The sequence below is a fragment of the Dromiciops gliroides genome, chromosome 3 (assembly GCF_019393635.1).
Source record: "Dromiciops gliroides isolate mDroGli1 chromosome 3, mDroGli1.pri, whole genome shotgun sequence".
Classification (NCBI taxonomy): Eukaryota; Metazoa; Chordata; class Mammalia; order Microbiotheria; family Microbiotheriidae; genus Dromiciops; species Dromiciops gliroides.
Genome location: NC_057863.1, coordinates 584316148 through 584336074, shown reverse-complemented (window position 1 = coordinate 584336074; position 19927 = coordinate 584316148). Strand labels below are relative to the sequence as shown.

At 42.0% G+C, this 19927-nt stretch overlaps 2 protein-coding genes across 2 annotated transcripts; both read left to right on the top strand.

Moving 5' to 3' along the window:
• Positions 1 to 465: 465 nt before the first annotated feature.
• On the top strand, positions 466 to 19927 carry LOC122748078 (olfactomedin-4-like). The gene is made up of 8 exons (XM_043993802.1): positions 466 to 541; positions 8160 to 8344; positions 10136 to 10204; positions 10684 to 10836; positions 11857 to 12120; positions 13683 to 13836; positions 17000 to 17159; positions 19249 to 19927. The coding sequence occupies exons 1-8, from the start codon at positions 466 to 468 to the stop codon at positions 19925 to 19927; spliced, it is 1740 nt and encodes a 579-aa protein (XP_043849737.1).
• On the top strand, positions 1168 to 2151 carry LOC122746198 (olfactory receptor 52D1-like). Its single transcript, XM_043991669.1, has one exon. It carries the CDS (start codon positions 1168 to 1170, stop codon positions 2149 to 2151), a length of 984 nt encoding a protein of 327 aa, XP_043847604.1.

The window sequence follows — 19927 nt, the reverse complement described above, 5'->3', positions numbered from 1 at the left end:
GGGTATAGTGAAAATGGCAGAGGTTTGACCAAACTTTGAACCCAGGGAACAGGAAGGTCAGGGGTTTTAGAGAGGATAGATTCAGATTATAGTGAGAAGAATCCCTGAGACAAGGTCAGGTTCCATGAGGTCTGGTCAGTAAAAGATCTGATCTTCTTGCAATCAGGAACAGAGTCCCTGGTTTATAGACATGGAGTAACTAGTAGGTATAGAGTCCTCCCCCTCCCAAAGGAGACTTTGCCTCCTGTAGTCCAGACCTTCTATCCCTACCCCGAGCTCTTCTTCAACCATCCATTTCTGTATTATAGAGGCTTTTCTTTGTATCTAACCTAAATCCTTCCTGCTTCAGCCAGAGTCCGGTTGTCCCATTCATTCTCTGAGGAACCCTAACCTTCTTCAAGCAAGCCTGCTGTGGCTGAGTAAGAGCAAACTCGTCCTATAGGAAGCAACAGAAGGGGCCTCCCAATGGGCAGAAGAGACATAGAGGTGAATCAGGGTCATACCATCCACACCAACGGAGGAACTGAACCCTGGAGAACAGGTATTGTAGGATAACAGTAATGGTAGGGTATGTTAGGTCCCACTCACAGTATGGAACCCTAAGAATGGAGGGGATGAGTGGATTAGGCATTGAGGAAGATGGAGACAGAAGAGAAAAAGAGGCTTGGGGGAACTAAGATAAGGGAATAACAATGGGGAAAATCAAATTTTCAGAGATGGAATAAGGACCCAGAGAAATCAAGTAGGGAAGTGGAGGTGGAGGGCTGAGTTACAGAAGAGGAACTATTTCTGAAGGATCAGTCATTCATAGAATCACAAATCACTGGAGATAGTAAGGCCAGAAAGAATGGGCCACTTGACAATGGAAGGGATTGTGGTTAGATTGAACACCAGGAAAGCATTCCCCACCATGGTGGGTGGTGAGAGGACATAAGAACAGACCAATGAGAGATCCTGAGGAACTCTCAGAGCAAGACGAAATATATGTCTCCAAACCTCATCCTACTTCCTTTTTGCCTGCAATTGGCGAGTAAATCCTTAGCTCCAACAAAAAGCAGAGGGATAGATAATCTCAAAAATCCCTCTCCTTCCCCAAGAATCTCAAACTGTTCTTCTCAAATCCCTTTATTCAGCCACTATAGGGTCAAGGACCAATCAAGGCGGACAATGGAGCCAGGTCATACACTAATCCTCAATCATACCACCCTGACCCTGGATCCAGGACCTTTTTTCCTTCTGGGCATCCCAGGGCTAGAAGCAGCATATGCCTGGCTTTCTGTGCCTGTCTGCCTCTTGTATCTGGCTTCAGTGATTGGGAATTCCCTGCTGTTGGCCTTGGTGGCAGCTGACCCAGCCCTACAGGCCCCCATGTACCAGCTGCTAGGGCTGCTGGCTGCAGCTGATTTGGTCCTGTCCACAGCCACAGTACCCAAGGCACTGACTGTGCTATGGGGCTTCTCTGGAGAGATTTCTTTTGGGGCCTGCCTGACTCAACTCTTCTTTGCCCATGTGGCCTTTGTGGCTGAGTCCTCAGTACTGCTGACCATGGCATTGGATCGCTACTTGGCCATCTGCCGGCCATTGCACTACGGCACCCTCCTCACTCCCCGAGTGGTGGGGGCTGCGGGAGTGATAGCCCTAGCCCGAGGCACATGTGTGATGACACCGCCTGTAGTCTTGCTTCAGCAGTTGCCTTACTGTGGGAAGAGAGCAATACCACACACCTACTGTGAGCATATGGGTGTGGCTCGGCTGTCATGTGGAGATACCCGAGTCAACATCTGGTATGGGCTTGCCACAACATTACTGTCCCCAGTCCTGGATGCTGTGCTCATTACCATCTCCTATGCTTTCATCCTCCATGCTGTCTTCCGCCTGCCATCCAAGGGTGCTCGCCACAAAGCCCTCAGCACTTGTGGGGCCCATGCCAGTGTCATCTTCCTTTTTTACATTCCTGCTCTCTTCTCCTTCCTTGTCCACCGTTTTGGCAGACACACTGTCCCAGGACATGTCCACATCCTCCTGGCCAATCTCTATGTGGTGATCCCACCTGCTCTCAACCCCATCGTCTATGGGGTCAGGACTCGATGTATTGCTGAGAGAATCCTGCGCTTGTTGGCACCCAGTAGAGTTGGGGTGAGAAGGGAATAGAGGTCAGTTGGAGTTTCTCTACCAAGATAAGCAAAGACACCTAATCCAGAGAGGCCAACCAGGTGGAGAGTTTGTCCTTCTGTGAATCCTGTTTGAATATATGATCTCTTTCCCCACACTCCTACTCTTCCCCAACACACACACACACACACACACATACACACACACACACACTCACACACATACATGCCTCTATTTTTGAAATCCTCATCCTGGGTTCTATTCTCTAAGTCTGAAATGTTCTCAACTTTCTCTATCCTGACCCATGCGTGATATAAATATTTCACTACTGGGTATGTCCAGACTTACAGTTTTTCTTCATTTGTCTGTGTCCTTTTTTACCTGTCTATGCCCATAAATCTGCTTTGGACACCTAAGAGAATGGGGCCTGTCTATGTGTCTTTGTCAAACAGAGGGATATAAGGTCAGGGCATCAGACCAGGCACACCAGAAGGTCAGGATATGTTTGTGCATCTATGTCAGATTAAGAATTCTGAAAAGAGAATCTCTGCATCGGTGTCAACCTGGGGGCCTTCAGGCTGGGGACCCTGAGAATAGTTCCCTTGCATATAAGTTGGGGGAACTGAGGCTAGTACCTCTATAACACAATTTTAAGCCCTAAAAGCAGGATTTGGGCCTTGTCTCAATTCAATAAATTAAATTAAATTAAATCCAGCCACCATTTATGAAGTGCCCTCCTATATGAAAGATATCATGGCAGAGTGAGTATAGAATTGGCTTTGGAGGCAAGACAATGTGGTTTCAAGTCCTTCCACCGACTTACTGGCTGTTTGACACTAGAAAGGTCTTTTCCCTTCTCAGTGGCCCAGGTAATTCTCTGAGACAAAATTATAGAGCACATGCCATTCTGACTTAGGAGAGGGAATTTCCAGACTAGGGAGCTACCTGAATAGACAAAATCATAAGTCTATGACACCCAGCATATTCAAATAAAAAAGAAACTGTCTAGGTGTTACAGATATGTGTGGGGAGAGAGAGAGAGAGAGAGAGAGAGAGAGACTGAGACTGATTAATGACAGCCTTTCTCTGACCTCAAGGAGCTAAGAGTAATACATAATATACATAAGAGTAATACAATACAGGGGCATCTAGGTGGCACAGTGGATAGAGCACTGGCCCTGGATTCAGGAGGACCTGAGTTCAAATTTGGCGTCAAACACTTGACACTTACTAGCTGTGTGACCCTGGGCAAGTCACTTAACTCTCATTGTCCCACAAAAAAAAATAGGATTCATCTCAACCAGTCTTGACAGAATTGAACTTTGACACAGATTCGTGGTTAATAGGGAATGAGAAAGGGTAGTTTGGGACACATATGTGCCCACCTCCTCCTTTTCCCATTCCTTGTCTATCCTATTAATGCTAACAAATTGAAATAACAGTCAAAGGATATTTCTGGTCTGAAAGATACATAAACCCTGACCTTGTAGACAGGGACAATCACCTCTCATTCTACACTCTAAGTTTCCAGAAATATTAGGTCGAAATGGAATCAGTTTTCTCATGAACTTCCAGGTTCACAAAGGAACAATATATTCTAATTTCTGAAGCTGATGCATTTGATCTGTAAGTGATCTCTCCTTGGACCTTAGGCCTCACTTCAGATTTCAAATTTAACAAACATTCTTTATACACAGGTCTGACTCTGTTACTCCACTGCTCAATAAACTCCAATAGCTCCCTGTTACGGCACGTCTTAGGATCAAATACAGCCACCTCTGTTTGACAATTTAAATCCTTCACAACCTACCTCCAATGAACATTCGCAGGCTTGTTATTATATATTCATTCAGTTTATGGTACAGCCAAATTGGCATTCTCATTCTTCACACAAAATATCCCTTTCCCACCTCTTGCCTTTAGACACAGGGGAATGTCTTCCTGGGTGACTCCCACATCTTAGAATTCCTAGTTTCCCTCAAAACTCAAAACAAAGCCACCTGGTCCATGAGGTCTTTCCTGATTGTTCCCAGCTCTTGGTCCCACTCCCAAATAATTACCTTATATTTATTTTCTATATATTTTGGACATACTTATATTGTTTCCACCATGGAATATAAACTCCTTGAAGTTAAGTGACTTATTTTAGCTTGTGTGTCACCAGTGCCTAGAACAGTGCCTGGATCTTAGCAAGGGGCTCAATAAATTCTTACTAAGTGATTTTTTAAAAATTGTACTCTACTAAGTGCTGAGGACATAATTCTTTTAAAAGATGAGGCAGTCTTTGCTCCCAAAGTGCTTACATTCTGTACCTTGGGTTACCAGCTTTTTCCTTTGGAACTGATCCAGGATATCTTACCAGGTCATTCATCTTTCTGCAGTTTATAAACTGCCCTGATCCTTGAAATGAAACCCACCTCCTCCTCTGGGGTAATTCATCCATCCTCTTGTATCTCTAAAATGAAAATAGCATCATTGACCCAGGACACCTCAAACTGATTTCAAAATTTATCTACTAGAGTACACTGTATCAAGCTCATTCATTCATTCATCCTACAATCTCAACTGCCCTTTGGCCAATCAGGATGTTTGATTGGGTGGAGGGTTTTGGATACTCTACACATACTAATAATAATGGTTAGGATTTATATATTTCCTTAAGGCTTGCAAAGCACTATATGTATGTTATTTCATTTGAGTCTCAAACAAGTCTGGGAGCTAGGTACTATTATAATTATTTCCATTTTACAGTTGAGGAATGTGAGGCAGATAGAAGTTAATTGATTTGCCAAGGACCACACAGTTTGTGTTTGAAGCCATATATTTTGGGGGGATTTTTTTTTGTTTTTTTTAGATATTTATTTTATTTTTAATTTATGGAGTAAAACAAGCATATCTGTAACATATGAACTGCAAATCTGTTATTTACAACTTGCTACTCCTTTTAAATATATAATAAAATTATCATGTAAATTTCTTTTTTTCCTTTTTTCTTCTCTCACCACCCACCCTAGAGATGGCTACCATTAGACACAAATAGGTATACACACACACACACACACACACAAGTGTGTGTAAAATCATTCTATATATAGTTCTATTTCAGTTATTTCTCTGGATGCAGATAGCATCTTCCTTCCTATGTCCTTTGTAGTTAATTTGGGTATTTAGGAACTAGTATTCAGGAGTTCATACATTTGGAGCTGGTGTGAATCAAGTTCAAGGGGCCATCAAGTTCAACCCTCATATCTTCAAAGTTTAATAAATCCATGTTTAACTTGGTTTGGCTTTAGTAATTACAGAATTCATTAGAAAATTTTAGTTTGATCACCATAATGATATGCTTTTCTATGCATAGAATATGTTTGAGATGATAGATTTTTCAGTATAAGATCTAGCAAATGTTTTGCTATTTTCTTAAATTCCTTGAGTAAAAGTTTGTTTTCAGAGTGAGCAGGGTATTACCATCCCTTTTCTATTAATAAGCTTCTGTTTGTGGTCCTAGTGGTCCACCTCTAGTCTCAACCCCAACCAAGTCTCTGTAAGCCTGGTAGCCTCTCTGGCTACTTGTCAGGGGTGTTGTAGTAGAGTGAGTGCACATTTCTGGGTGGGTTTGAATTAAATGACTTCTGAGTTCTCTTCCCCTTCTGAGATGCTGTCAGTTGAAAATCCACATTCTATTATGAAGGGTTCCAGGTTAGAAGAGAACCAGAAGAGTGAAATAATTTTTAAACAAATACATTTTACTTGAAGTGGGAGGACAGTGTGATGCCAAGGGCTTAGGTAGATTAAGAGAGAGAATAAACTGTGGCTCAGGAAGAAGACTTGGTTGTGAGAAGTTGTGAGGTGGGAGGTCAGAGGGAGATTTCATGCCATTAGGATGTGACCCTACTGCCTTCCCAATCTTTCTATCCCAGAGTTACAGACCTATAAATAAACTTCAGGATTAAGTTACTGAGAGTTGCTACTCTCTAAAGGTCAAGAGACTGTGGGAAAGTGAAACCCTTCCCTCACTTAGCAGAGAGCCCAAGCCCCTTTCTTGGCCATCCTAAAGCCAGACTCAGAGTTCCCATAGATTGTCACCACCCCCCCCCATGCCCCTACCATTAGTACCTGGATGATGATGGCTAGGTCCCACCACTGATCCCTAGTCCCCGACTTGCATGCTGAGTGAAATTATGAGGAAAGGTGCTTTGTCTGTATCACCCTAAGGCTCTCAGGAGCCTTAAGACCCACACATCAGTTATTATATAGTTCTTTACTGAATATTGAATGGCCTAGGTCCTAGAAGAGGAGGATGCTATAGGGTGTTGGGTGGGTGGGGAAGGGGCAGGAATGAATGGAAAAACATTTACTAAAGGCCTACTGTGTGTCAGGCACTATGTTAAGAGCTGGGGAAATAAACAAAGGCAAAAATCAGTTCCTGCTCTCAAGATGCTCCCAGTTTGCTGGTGGAAAGAGATACAAAAAACTACGTACAAGCAAGATGTATAAAGGGTGAAATGGAAATAATCAACAGAGGGAAGGCATTAGTGCTAAGGGGTACCAGGAGTCTACTTGTAGAAGGTGGGATTTTATCAGGGTCTTGAAGGATGCTAAAGAAACCAGGAGACACATAATGGAGAGCATTTCGGGGATGGGGTACAGACAGTGAAAATGCCCTGAGTCGGGAGATGAAGTGTCCTGTACTAGGAACAGTAAGAAGGCCAGTGTCCGTGTATCATTGAGTATATGAAGAGGAGCAAAGCCTGAGATGACAGGAAAGGAGAGGAAAGTCCACGATATGAAGGCATTTAGAAGTCAAACAGAAGATTTTATCTTTGATCCTAAAGTAATAGGGAGCCACTGCAATTTATTGATTAGAGGTAGGACCTATTTTTTTTAACAAGATCAATTTGACTTTAAGAAGATGATTTGACAGCAGAGAAGGACTCTGTCTGGACCCCATGACTGCTCTTGCACCAGAGTCTCAGGGAGACAGGGTGGAGACTTACATAAGATCAATATAGCAGGATGGAAAATGCTCTCCACATCCAGAAAAAAGAACTGTGGATTGTGAATGCAGATTGAACCATATTGTTTCTACTTTTTGCTGTTTTTTTTTCTCTTTTGAGGTTTTCCCTTGTGTTCTGATTCTTCTTTCATAACATGACTAATGCAGAAATATGTTTAATGTGATTGCACACATATAACATATATCAGATTGCTTGCTGTCTTGGGGAGGGGGAGGGAAGGGAGGGAGGGAGAAAAATTTGGAGCTCAAAAATCTTATAAAAACAATTGTTGAAAACTATCTTTACAGGTAACTGGAAAATAATAAAATACTTTTATGGTTAAAAAAAAAAGATCAATATGGCAGGAGTTCAGGATTGCCAGAATTATGAAGGGGCTCTAGAAAGGCTGGTGATCTTAGAGAGGCCCTTCAAGGTTATGCCCAGACAATGTAGTTTAGACTTGGGGAGAACTGAGCTACTTAAGAGTGGGAGCTGAGGGCAGGGTAGGGAATACAGAGGAGTGGCGAATGGGGGAGCAGAAGTCAAACGTGATGCCCAGAGTGTCCAGGATCTGAATCAAGGCCTGGGGGGAGGTGGTGTTGGGACATACACTCTGAAACAATGCTCCCAGGGACAAATCCAGCCCCACCCCCAAACCCCTGCCCCTGTCAAATATGTTATAGTGTCTATCCCACCTCAGGCACTGGGCTGGGAACATACTGTTGTACCAGAGATTCAGATTGGGTTGCAGTGACGCTTGTGGGGCCTCATTCTGGTCCTAATCCCCTGTGAAAAGAGCTACCCCCAGTGGGGCAGGGCAGGAGAGAGGTAGCTCAGGTTCACTTTAATCTTTTTAGCCACAGAGGCCTGGCAGAGCTAAAGGTGGGATTAGAGTGTCTTGACAGACAAGACCCCCAGCATGTTAAGGAAGTTTCCTAATTCCTGGGGGCCCTGTCACCTTGGCTCCCTGGCTTCATCACTTGGGCTCTAGATGTCTGGGAAGAAAGTCTGAGCCTGTCACCCCACACCCTGTTCTCTCCCCTGCCCCCCAAGGGACTGTCATGACTTCAAAGATCAGTGTATCTTCCTCTTCCTCCCCCAAGACAAGGATAAAAGGCACTGCAGTAGTCCCTGGTAATAATAGCCACTTGGCCTACATCCCCACAGACCAGATGCATTGCTCCTCAGCTTTCTTCCTAGGGCTGCTGTTGCCCATGGTGCTGTCTAACCATCCCCAGGTAAGAAGGAGAAAGGGATTATAAATGGGGTAGGACAGAGAATGGAGAGAACCATAGAATCATCAGCCTATAAAATGTCAGGGCTAGAAGGAACTTGGAGATGACATAGAGAGATTAAATGTCAGAGTCAGGATCGAAAACCAGATCTCTCCTGACTTGTACTTCAAGGTTCTATCATTCTAGCTTTACTCAATGAGGAGTTCCACGGACTGGGAAACTCCTCTTGAGAGAGGACATGGGCTAGGAAGAGAAATGACTCTAGACTGAATTAGAGAAGGCTGCAGGGCAAGAAGGAATTTGTAGGGATTGGATGATTTGCTCTGTGGAAATGCTCCCTTGCTGTCCTGCAAGATCCCCATCAGAGTGACTGCTCCTGAGGAGAAGATCATGAGTGATAGTCCAAGGGTTCTCATTCAAATGCACGGGGGACATAGTCCCAATATTCCAATCCCCAAAGTCTGGGTCTCTGCCTCTGGTGTTGCCTTTGCAGTCTTACGTCCTTGCAGTATAAAACTAACCAGCTCTTTCTCTACTCAGCCCCCCTCCCCATTATCTCTGTTGTTTTTAATTCCTCCCCTATCACTGCTCAGATGGGTGGGTTCATTGAAGTCTACTGTCTATGGCCCCTCAGAGCCCTTCCCAGTCTTCTCCTCAGTCATTATAGTCTATATCCTTCGACATCAGTAAATTACCGAGCCTCATCCCTATGCTTGTCCCTGCCCTGTTGTCTTAGGGAAGAAGCAGTATGCTCTGGTGAAAAAGCAAAGAATGTCTAGTCTTTGTGTCCCCAGTACCTGTGCATTGCTCATGAAATAATAACAACAACTAGCATCTATATAGAGCTTTAAGTTGTGCAAAGTGCTTTACAGACATTAACTCATTTTAATCTCATAACCACCCTTGGAGGTAGATGCTATTATTATTCTCATTTTATAGATGAAGAAACTGATCCAGAGGTTAAATGACTCATCCAAGATCATAGCTACAGTATAAATGAAGTAATATTCAAACTCAGGTCTTCCTGACTCTGAGCCCGGCAATCTACCCAATTTGCCACTTAGCATGTAGTGAATGTTTATTGATTGAATAAATGAGTTGGAATTGAGGTACCCAGTCTCAAATCCTTATTGCAATTTAGGACCTGTGTGACCTTGAGCAAAACATTCAGACTCTCTAGGTATTGATTTCTCCATGAATAAAATAAAAGGATTGGTCTAGATCAGGGGTATCTTAGCTGGGTCATTGAAGTTATATTGTAATATTTTGATAACTGCATTTCAATATAATTGGTTTCCTTTGTGATCCTATAGATTTATTTTATTCATTTAAAAATATTATTCTGAGAAAGTATCTATAGAAGTCACCAGACTACCAGGGAAGTCCATAACAGAAGAAAGGTTAAGAATTCCTTGCCTAGAGGCAGCTAGGTGGTACAGTGGATAGAGCACCGGCCCTGGAGTCAGGAGTACCTGAATTCAAATCCAGCCTCAGACACTTAACACTTACTAGCTTGGGCAAGTCACTTAACCCCAATTGCCTCTAAAAAAAAAAAATTTCCTTATCTAGATGTATCTCTAACATTCCTTCCAGCTCAAAATTCTATGATCCTAATATATAAATAGGTATGATTGTGTATTTTTTGAGGGGTAGGGTGGGAAACTCATTAACTCGATCCTTCAGGTTACTGAAGGATCAAGGAACAGAAAATTGGAATCCCTTTTTAAAGAGAGGGAGGTTCTACTCATCTCTCTAAAAAGAAGTTTTCAAATAGTTTGCTTCTTCCACTCGCAGGTCAAGCCTGTAACAGTCAGTCACAATGACAAAGCCTACAGTTTGGATCAGCTCCAGGAAGTATACAAGGCAGGGTCCTGGAAGTCCTTCCTGCAGGGCCTATACTGAGGAATTATTTCTTCTTCCATCCCCATTGCCAAGTCCTCACTCCACCTCCCAACCTTGGGTCTTCTATTATGTAGGTAGATGGATAGATGATAGGACTGGAAGAGAAATACAGTGTATCCTCAGGGGCCCTGTAGTGGACCCTGGAAACCAGAGTTAACCCCAGTGTTCCTAACCCCTATCATGCCCTATTCCACTCCATCATGTCTTGTCCCATATCATCATGCCTCCTTATGCTTCATAACATCTTTTCATAGCCTATGATGCCCATGTCATTTCTTTTTTTTTTAGTTTTTATTTTTAATTTATGAAATGCAACAAGCATTACTATAACATAGTATAATAAAAAAGATTACACATGAAACTGCTAATCTATTATATACAACTTGCTATTCCTTTTAAATATATAATAAACTTATCCTATGAGGCCCTTGCATTTTCAGGTGGTACACAATGTGGCAGGCTCCTTGGATGAACAAGGCAACTGTGTCTGTGTGGTCTATCTGCCCAATAGTCCCATCCCCCTGCAGCAAATAAAGAAGCTACAGAATGCTACGGAAGAGCTGGTGGAGAAGTATGAGCTGGAGCTCTCCAAAGTAAGTGTCCTAGAGAGATAGAGAGAAGCAATTCTGGAAGGAGGGGCTAGGGTCAACTAATTACCATGTTACATGGTATTGAGTTGGACTGAAATTCCAGCCCTAAGAGGGGAGGGACAATGGATGGAGAAGACACAGTTTGGTCCTTAGGAGGCTCCTGGTCTGGAAGAGACCTGGATCCTGGACCCAGAAGGAATAAACAGGATCCTGCCTTCAGAGCTATCCCAGTCTAATAAGTAATATTAATCTAAGGTTAAATTCTGGGATTTAGCCATTGAGTCACAAAGATTAGAGATGTGTATTTTAGTTGGGACATTTGGAGAAGGTTCTTGAGGAAAGAAGTTTGAATGTGGGGAAATTTAGACCTTGTCACTGGGAAGCAAAGGGTGAAGCAGACACCTTCTAGGGTCTCTCCAGTTACATTCAGTAGGCTTCAGACTTCAGAATAATGCTGATAGAGGAGTTAGAGATTGGCCTTTGGGAAGCAGCATCTTGTTAGGAAGACATGTTCGTTGGATGAACTAGAAGGGACCTTAGAAATCCTTTATCAAAATTAAATGAAATATCATATACAGGGGTAGAAAGAGGTTGACCTGTTTGGTTTTCTGTATCAGCAGGATATAAAATTAGGAAAATAGTTTCAACACCGGGCTGTTTACACCTTAATCTGTTGGTGATAGGAAGGAAAACTATGAAGGTTTTTGAGACAGGTTTATCTTAGATGGATAGATTTTATTGATATATTTTGTTTTTATATCACTTAAACTTTTCTTTGTATTATTTCTCCCTTCCCAGAGAGTCATCATTTATAACAAAGAATTGTTTAAAAAGAGGAAGAAGAGAAAAAATACTCAGCAAAACCAATCAATTTTTGACAGTGATGTTAGAGGGAAGTAGGGGAACAGCCCATGGTGCCAGGAAAGGGAGGATAGTGCTAACTTATATTCCTCTTCTTGATCCCATATTTTCCTCTATTTCTTCTTCTTTCTCTTGCCTCCCCTCTCCTTTCCTTTTTGACAGGCAGATGAGCACACTCAGGCCACCTTGGCCCAGGAGAAGGCAAAGCTAGAACTCATGCAGGACCTGCAGTGGAAGCAACAGGGTTCTGGGTCAGAGTCTAGGTCTGGCCACACCTCCCCCTCCTCTACTGAGCCTCATTGGGAAGCCCTTCGGTGGGAGCTGCTGGGAGCTGAGAGACTCCTGACCCAACTCAAGGCCCGGGATAGGCTGATGGGAGGCAAAGGCAACAACACTAATGGGATCCTCCAAAGGGTCCAGGGACAGGTGAGGCGAGCCCCATCCTTAGCACCCTCTTCAGCTTCTGACTGCCTCTGCTAGGTGCATTATCAGACACCCACTTTCCATATCACCTCCTCCTTCCCTGTTTCACCTACTCCCATGTCACTTGTATATACTTTACATACTCTCCATCCTTGACATCACCCCCATATTATACACACTGATATCACTCTCTATATCACATCTCCCATATGACACCCCCCCATATCACATACTCCCACATTTGCTTCTCTCCTGATACAGCCTCCAAATCCTCCTATAATATATTCCATGTCATCAAATTCCATATGACACCCATCTGGGTATACTGGAAAGACCCATAGATTTGGATCCAAGGGACCTGGTTTTTAATCTCAGGTCTAATATTTAAAACCAGTATGACCTTGGACAAGTCTTTTCATTTCTTAACACCTTGGTTTCTTCACTTGTTAAATGGAGGTTTGGGGCTCTGGAATATCTAAAGCCTCTTCCAGCTGCCAATCCCATGATTGAACGATTCCTTGTGATTCCTCCCTGCCCTCCTCACCAATGACATCTGGGACCAAATCCTGGTGTCAATCATTCTGTATTACATTCCCTATTATCATGCACTTCATGCCTACCCTCTCCATATCTTATGTCACAATATCCTATGTCTTACTCCCATATTATATTTCTTATCCAATTTCTATAATATCACACCCTCCATTTTACCACTCCTTTGCCCACATCCATATCGTATCAACCTTATTAACACATACCTGGGCCTCCTGTGCCACTTTGTCCTCCTGTGGATATCGGGGTAAGAATCAAGCTGCAATGGTAGGGAGCAAGAAAATTGTGCCCAACCTAGCCTGAGGAAGTCAGGATATTGACCTTTCCTCCACTAAACCTACAACTCTCCCTCCCTATCCCCGAGTCAGCCTGTGGCAGATATAAGAGAAGGACCCATCATAGTCTTAACTCCCTGCCTTACAATCTCATAGACTAGTTGGGGAGATCCAACATAATGACTCAGGCAGTAAATAGAATGGACCCGACAGTTAAGTGTTATATTAGGAAGGACAAAGTCTGAGAGCAATGAAGGTCAAAGAGAATTGGTCTGACCTGGAAGAGACTTGACTACCATTCATGTACCTTGTGACCTTGGGAAAGTAACCAGGCCCCTTTGGTCCTCTTCAGTTTCTCTATATGTAAATCAGGAAGCTTATCTGTACAGATGACCTCTATACTTTCACATTCTGAAGTTGATAATATCATAGAACTTTAGGGCTTAAAGGGACCTTAGAGATCATTTAATTCTGCCCTCTCATTTTATGAATGAGGAAACAGGCACAGAGCTTGGAATATAACTTGTCCAAGTTCACACAAGTTAAAATGTTAGAAATTAGTACTAACTGTAGTACTAGTTAGTCCTAGTCAATGTTAGAACTTGTATTCAAACTTGGTTCGTCTTATGCCAATTCCAGGGCTTTTTCCAAATATCCCATATTCTTCTTTGCCTGGATGGAGGACTGGAATAACCAGGGAAGGTTTCTTGGCCCTAACTCTCTTCCTCTCCTGTCCAGGTGCAAAATGCCAGCATCATACTACAGCATCTAGCCAACTCCCAGCAAGAAAACTTGCAAGCCACTCGCCAGGAGGTGAGTGCCTTGGAAAACCAGTTGAATGACTGTGAACAGAGTCGGAGCCCTGTCCACCAGGCCCATAATCTTCCTCCTGGTGAGTGCCATTCCATATCCATATCAAACCAAGCCTTGAAGAACAGGGCTTTACTCTCTATTCCTATACAATTCCCCTACCCACCCCACCTCCTAAAGGATGTCCTTGAATGAAACACAAGCTGAAAATTTAGATTGTATATCTATTCATTCTCCATGATGTGTGACTGAGGGGCAGAAGTCCATAGGATTTCATTTATTTATTTATATTTTTGCCTTCATTCACTTATTCATGTATTCATTCATCACTATACCTGTGATTTTACTGATGTATTGAGCTATTGAATTCCCAATATATGACTAATACAGTTCTCCACTTTCTCTACAACTTAGAGTCTTAGAGAGTAACCTTGGAGTGCTGAAAGGTTGTGACCAGTTCAGGGTCACAATGTCAGTATGGATCAGAGATGGGACTTGAGCCCACATCTCTCTGATTCCCAGGTCACCTCTCTAATACTTACTTACTATATATATACTTACACATTCATAGTCACAGTCAGCCCAACATATAATACACACATATATACAGGCATGTATCTCTTCATATTTTCAAAAAAACCCAACAACCTATTTTGTTAGGGATTAGAGGAAGGAAATGAGCATTTATTAATCATCTATTATTTATGAGGATCTGTGCTAAGCACTTTACAAATATTAACTCATTTACTTATTTATAATTTGTATTATATATATTTACATATTATTTATATTATTTTTATCACAACAATTCTGTTAGGTATGTGACATTATTATTACTTCCCCTTTTTGTGGTTGAGGAAATTAGGGAAGACAAACATTAATTAACTTGCCCAGGGTCACACAGCTAGTAATTGTTTGAAACTAGATTGTACCTGGGCCTTCCTATTAAAGGCCCAGTTTTCTATCCACTGCCCCACATAACTTCCAGGTAGGTGGTTCAGAAAAAATATAAAATATAGAGATACACACTGACTTTACACATAGTCAACTGGCATTTATTGTCAATTAGTATTATTATTCATCTACTATATGCCAGGCACCATGCTAAGTGCTGTGGATATACATTATCTGATAGCAACATGTACACTGATACAAACATATATTCACCCTGGTACTAGCACAGATACTCATACACAAACATGCTATTATATACTCATTCTCACATCAACTCAGTGTATAAAATGGATCTCTAAGAGTAGTATTAGCAACTCCTTTGTTCATCAGCTCATGTTTAACCAAGTGCTTCCCTTACAAAAACCCTGTGAGTTATGCAGTTCAGATAATATTATCTTCATTTTGCAGGTGAAGAAACTGAGGCTCAGTGGTTAAATGCTTAGGCAGTCAGAAACTAGGTATAGATCAACATCTCACACCATATAACAAGATAAGGCAAAGGGGGCACATGATTTACACATAAAGAGTGATACCATAACAAATTAAGAGAGCATGTTATAATTTATCTGTTAGATTAATGGACAGGGGAAGAATTTAGGACCAAAGAAGATAGAGAAAGCATTGCAAAATGTAAAATAGATAATTTTGATAATATAAAACTAAAACTTTTTGCAAAAACAAAACAAGACCATGAAACCAAAATTATAAGGAAAGCAGGAAACGGAAAGTTTTTGCAACGAGAATCTCTGTTAAAGGCCTCATTTCTCAAATATATGGAGAACTGAGTCAAATTTATAAAAATACAAGTCATTTCCCAAATGATAAATTGTCAAAGGATATGAACAGGTAGTTTTCAAACACAGAAATCAAAGCTATCTGTAGTCCCATGGAAAAAAATGCTCTAAATCACTATTGATCTGAGAAATGCAAATTAAAACAATTTTGAGGTACCACCTCACACCTATCAGAGTGGCTAATATGACAGAAAAGGAAAATGTTGGAGGGTACTTGGGAAAACTGGAACACTAATAAAAGGGAAAAGGACTAATAAGTAGAAAAATATTTATAGCAGCTCTTTTTGTGGTAGCTAAGAATTGGAAATCAAAGAGATGCCCATCAATTGGAGAATAGCTAAACAAGCTATGGTGTATGATGGTAATGGAATATTATTGTGCTATAAGAAAGGACAAACAGGATGATTTCAGAAAAACCTGGAAAGACTTACATGAACTGATGCTGAATAAAATGAACAAAATAAGGAGAATGTTGCACACAGTAACAATAATATTGTTTGATGAAGACCTGTGAATGATTTAGCTATTTTCACAATACAACAATCCAAGACAATCTCAAAGGACTCATGAAGAAGCACACTATCTGCCTCCAGAGAAAGAACTGATATTGATTTTACTTTCTTTCTTTTTTTCTTTTATTTGAGTCTTGTATAAAATGATTAATATGGTAATGTTTTACTACACACATGTGCAATTATGTAAAACATTACCATATTAGTCATATATAGCACATATAAGCAATCAGATATATTTTATATACACATATACACACATGTGTGTATATGTGTGTGTGTATATATATATATATATATATATATATATATATGATTGCTTACCATCTCATGGAGGGAAGTGGGAAGGCAAAGATAGAATTTGGAACTCAAAACTTTAAATAAAAAGTTTTTAAAATTGGCGGAAAAAATGGTTGGCCAGTCTTGCAGCTTCTAAGTGTCAGGGTTGGGATTCTGAGACAGGGTTCACCTGATTTTCCATCTAATATACTTTCCATCTTGCCCCTTTGCCTTTTGTCCTATCTACTTTGCAAGGTTATTATGGGGAAAGTAATTCTGTAAATCTTAAAGTCTATATATGTGAGTGAGGATATTGACGGCTACAGATAGAAACACACTCTGAAGAATCCTCTCCCAGTATCCTTGCATCTCTGTTGGTTATACAATGGAAAGCACACCTTTGCCTCCCACTCCTTAAGAATCAGCCTCAGGGGCAGCTAGATGGCAGTGGATAGAGCACCAGCGCTGGAGTCAGGAGTACCTGAGTTCAAATTCAGCCTCAGACACTTAACACTTACTGGCTATGTGACCCTGGGCAAGTCACTTAACCCCAATTGCCTCACTTAAAAAAAAAAAGAATCAGCCTCAATATCCACCCCTCCTCAGATCCCCCCAAGATGTTGGTGGAGGCAGGCATGAGCAGCTAATATCTCTGCTTAGTCTGTGCCATCTTTGGGGGTTCACATAATGCTCTCCATTTTCCTAGGCTCCTGTGCCCATGGCACACTGCTCAGTGTCAGTCGCCCCCTTGTGGTTCAACTCAATTGGCGTGGCTTCAACTACAAGGCTGGTGCCTGGGGTCGTGACACTGGACTCAACCTCATTTCCTCTCTCTACTGGGTGGCCCCACTCCGTTCTGATGGCAGGTAAGTTACCCAGAAGCTACAATAAACCACCACTCCACTCCATGCTCTCCTTTGCCTAGGCTCTCTTTCTCTCTTCCTTTCTCCTTCACCTCTCTCTCTGTCTCTCTCTCTGTCATGCTGCCATCCCAAGAGATAGTATGGCCAAGGCTGGGTTCCCATACCTACTGGTCCTAACTACCTGGGGCTAATAGGCTAATAACAGTTCAAACTGACATTGCATTTTGTAGCTTTATCAGAACTTTTGTTAAAGTAGACCTGTGAGGTAGACAGTCTTCCCCTTACTCCAGAGCAGCCAGGAGCAATGCATGATTTCAGAAGTGAGGGTGGTTCCCTTATGCTATCCAAATCACACCCTCTCTATGCCTTAATACACTATTATTGTAAGTCGCCATATCAATAACATCAGTGCTTTAAGGCTTACAAAGTACTTTACAAATATTATCTCATTTTCTTCTCAGAACTTTGAGAAGTAGGTGCTATTATCCCCATTTTACAGTTGAATAAAAACTAAGGCAGACGGGCTGGGATCACATAGCTAACAAATGTCTGAGGCTGAATTTGAAATCAGCTTTCCCTGACTCCAGACCCTCCATGCACTGTGCCACCTGACTGCCCAGAGTCAGCTTCCTACTTCAGTAGCAGTTCAATGATGTCCTTGTCGTGCTAGAATAAAGAATATGGGCTGTGGAGTCAATGTTCTAGTTCTTTCTGCTACTATTTATCTGTGTCTGGAAACTTGGACAATCAATCAATTACTTAATAAATACCAACAAGTATTTATTAAGATACTTCTATGTGTCAAGCACCATGTTAATACTGGGAAATAAAAGGACAATGCTTTTCTTTAAATCCCTGTCCTCGGGGAGCTGACATTTAATTGTGAGAGATAACCTGTACATTCTAATTATGCAACACAAACCACCTATTTCCAACTCTCAGGAGACCTTAGTTCTCATCTCGTGGTTTGGAGAACATATCATTCCCTTCTTTTTATATACTGGAATCCTCTTGTGCCTTCTCTCAGACTCTCTCTGTTTCTCCAGACCAAAAGGTCTATACAGCCTATCTCCAAATCTCTCCCCACCTTATTCCCTGCATTAGATAAAAAATTAATTACTTCTATAACGATTTAAAGTTTGTTTAAAAATCCCATCATAAGAGGCAGCTAGGTGGTGCAGTAGATAAAGCACCAGCCCTGGATTCAGGAGGAGCTGAGTTCAAATCCGGTCTTAGACACTTGAAGCTTACTACCTGTGCAACCCTGAGCAAGTCACTTAACCCTCATTGCCCTGAAAAACAAACAAATAAAAACCAAAGTCCCATCACTATAATTCTTTTAGGTGGTTTAAGTGTTGTTTTCTCCATTTTACAGATTAGGAACCTGAGGCTTAGAGAGAAAGGAAGTACCCAAAATCACGCAGTTAGGATTAGAATCCATGCCTGATAAAAAATATGTAGTTCTTCCTAGTATATCATCCATTCTGTATATAATGTATCCATAGCCTCATGGCTAGGGGATGTGGGCAATACAAGGTAAAAAGATAACTAAGTGGTCCAGTGGATTGATTTTTGGACCTGGAATCAGGCAGACCTGAGTTCTAATCCAGTCTCAAACACTTACTAGCTCAGTGACTAGTTGACAAGATACAACTCATCTCTGCTTGAGTTTCTTCATGTGTAAAATGAGAGGATTATACTTAATGTCCTGTAAGATCCTTTCCAGATCTAAATCTTACATTCCCCCAAAGCCAGTTCACTATCCTGAACCTTGATTTCCTCATCTATAAAATGAGGGTGTTAGATTAAATGACCTCTTTAGTTCTTTCTTAGTCTGAATATTATGATTCTGAAGTAAGTTCTGTGTTGTATATTTCAAGCTTTGTAGGAAGGTGTTAGGTAGGGAAAGCGAGATCTGCATGTCCTGGAGTAGTCAAACAGGAAAGGCTTCTTGGAGGGGGTAGGCCTCAGGGCCTTGAAGAATAGAAAGGATTCTATGGGCCTGAGAAGGGAGGGGAAGTCTATCTTGGCCTAGACATTCAGTGCTTCTACCCACCAATAGTGACATGTTCTACTTTGTGTCTTTCCCAAGGTATTTTGACTATTACCGACTGCACAAGTCCTATGATGACCTAGTACTATTCAAGCACTATAAGGAATGGAAAATGGGCTATGGGGATGGGAGTGGCAATACAGTCTACAAGAACTTCATGTATTTCAACTACTATGGCACTGGTGACATGGCCAAGGTGGACCTGGCCACCAACACATTGGTGCTTCGCCAACCTCTGCCTGGAGCTACCTACAACAATCGCTTCTCGTATGCTGGTGTGCCCTGGAAGGACTTGGACTTTGCAGGAGATGAGAAGGGCCTATGGGTAGTGTACTCCACAGAGGAGAACAAGGGTAACCTGGTGGTGAGCCGGCTCAATGCCAGCACCCTGGCTGTGGAGAAGACCTGGCAGACAGGACAATATAAGCCAGTGGTATCAGGAACCTTCATGGCTTGTGGGGTCCTCTATGCCCTGCGTTCTCTAAGTACTCGCCAGGAGGAGATATTCTATGCCTTTGACACTAACACTGGGCAGGAGCACCACCTCAGCATCTTGTTGGACAAGATGCTTGAAACACTGCAGAGCATCAACTATAGCCCCTTGGATCGCAAACTTTATGTCTATAATGATGGTTATCTTGTCATGTATGACCTTTTCTTCCAGCAGTCTCGGCTAATGCCATATCAAGGGCTTAAAGACCTAGGCCTCACAGTTTAG

Excerpts from the sequence above, each read along its gene's own strand:
- LOC122748078 (XM_043993802.1), top strand. The coding sequence starts at position 466 with ATGGGCAGAAGAGACATAGAGGTGAATCAGGGTCATACCATCCACACC. Across the intron at positions 8,345-10,135 it reads TGCTGTCTAACCATCCCCAG|GTCAAGCCTGTAACAGTCAG; the intron begins GTAAGAAGGAGA and ends TTCCACTCGCAG. Across the intron at positions 10,837-11,856 it reads ATGAGCTGGAGCTCTCCAAA|GCAGATGAGCACACTCAGGC; the intron begins GTAAGTGTCCTA and ends CCTTTTTGACAG.
- LOC122746198 (XM_043991669.1), top strand. The coding sequence starts at position 1,168 with ATGGAGCCAGGTCATACACTAATCCTCAATCATACCACCCTGACCCTG.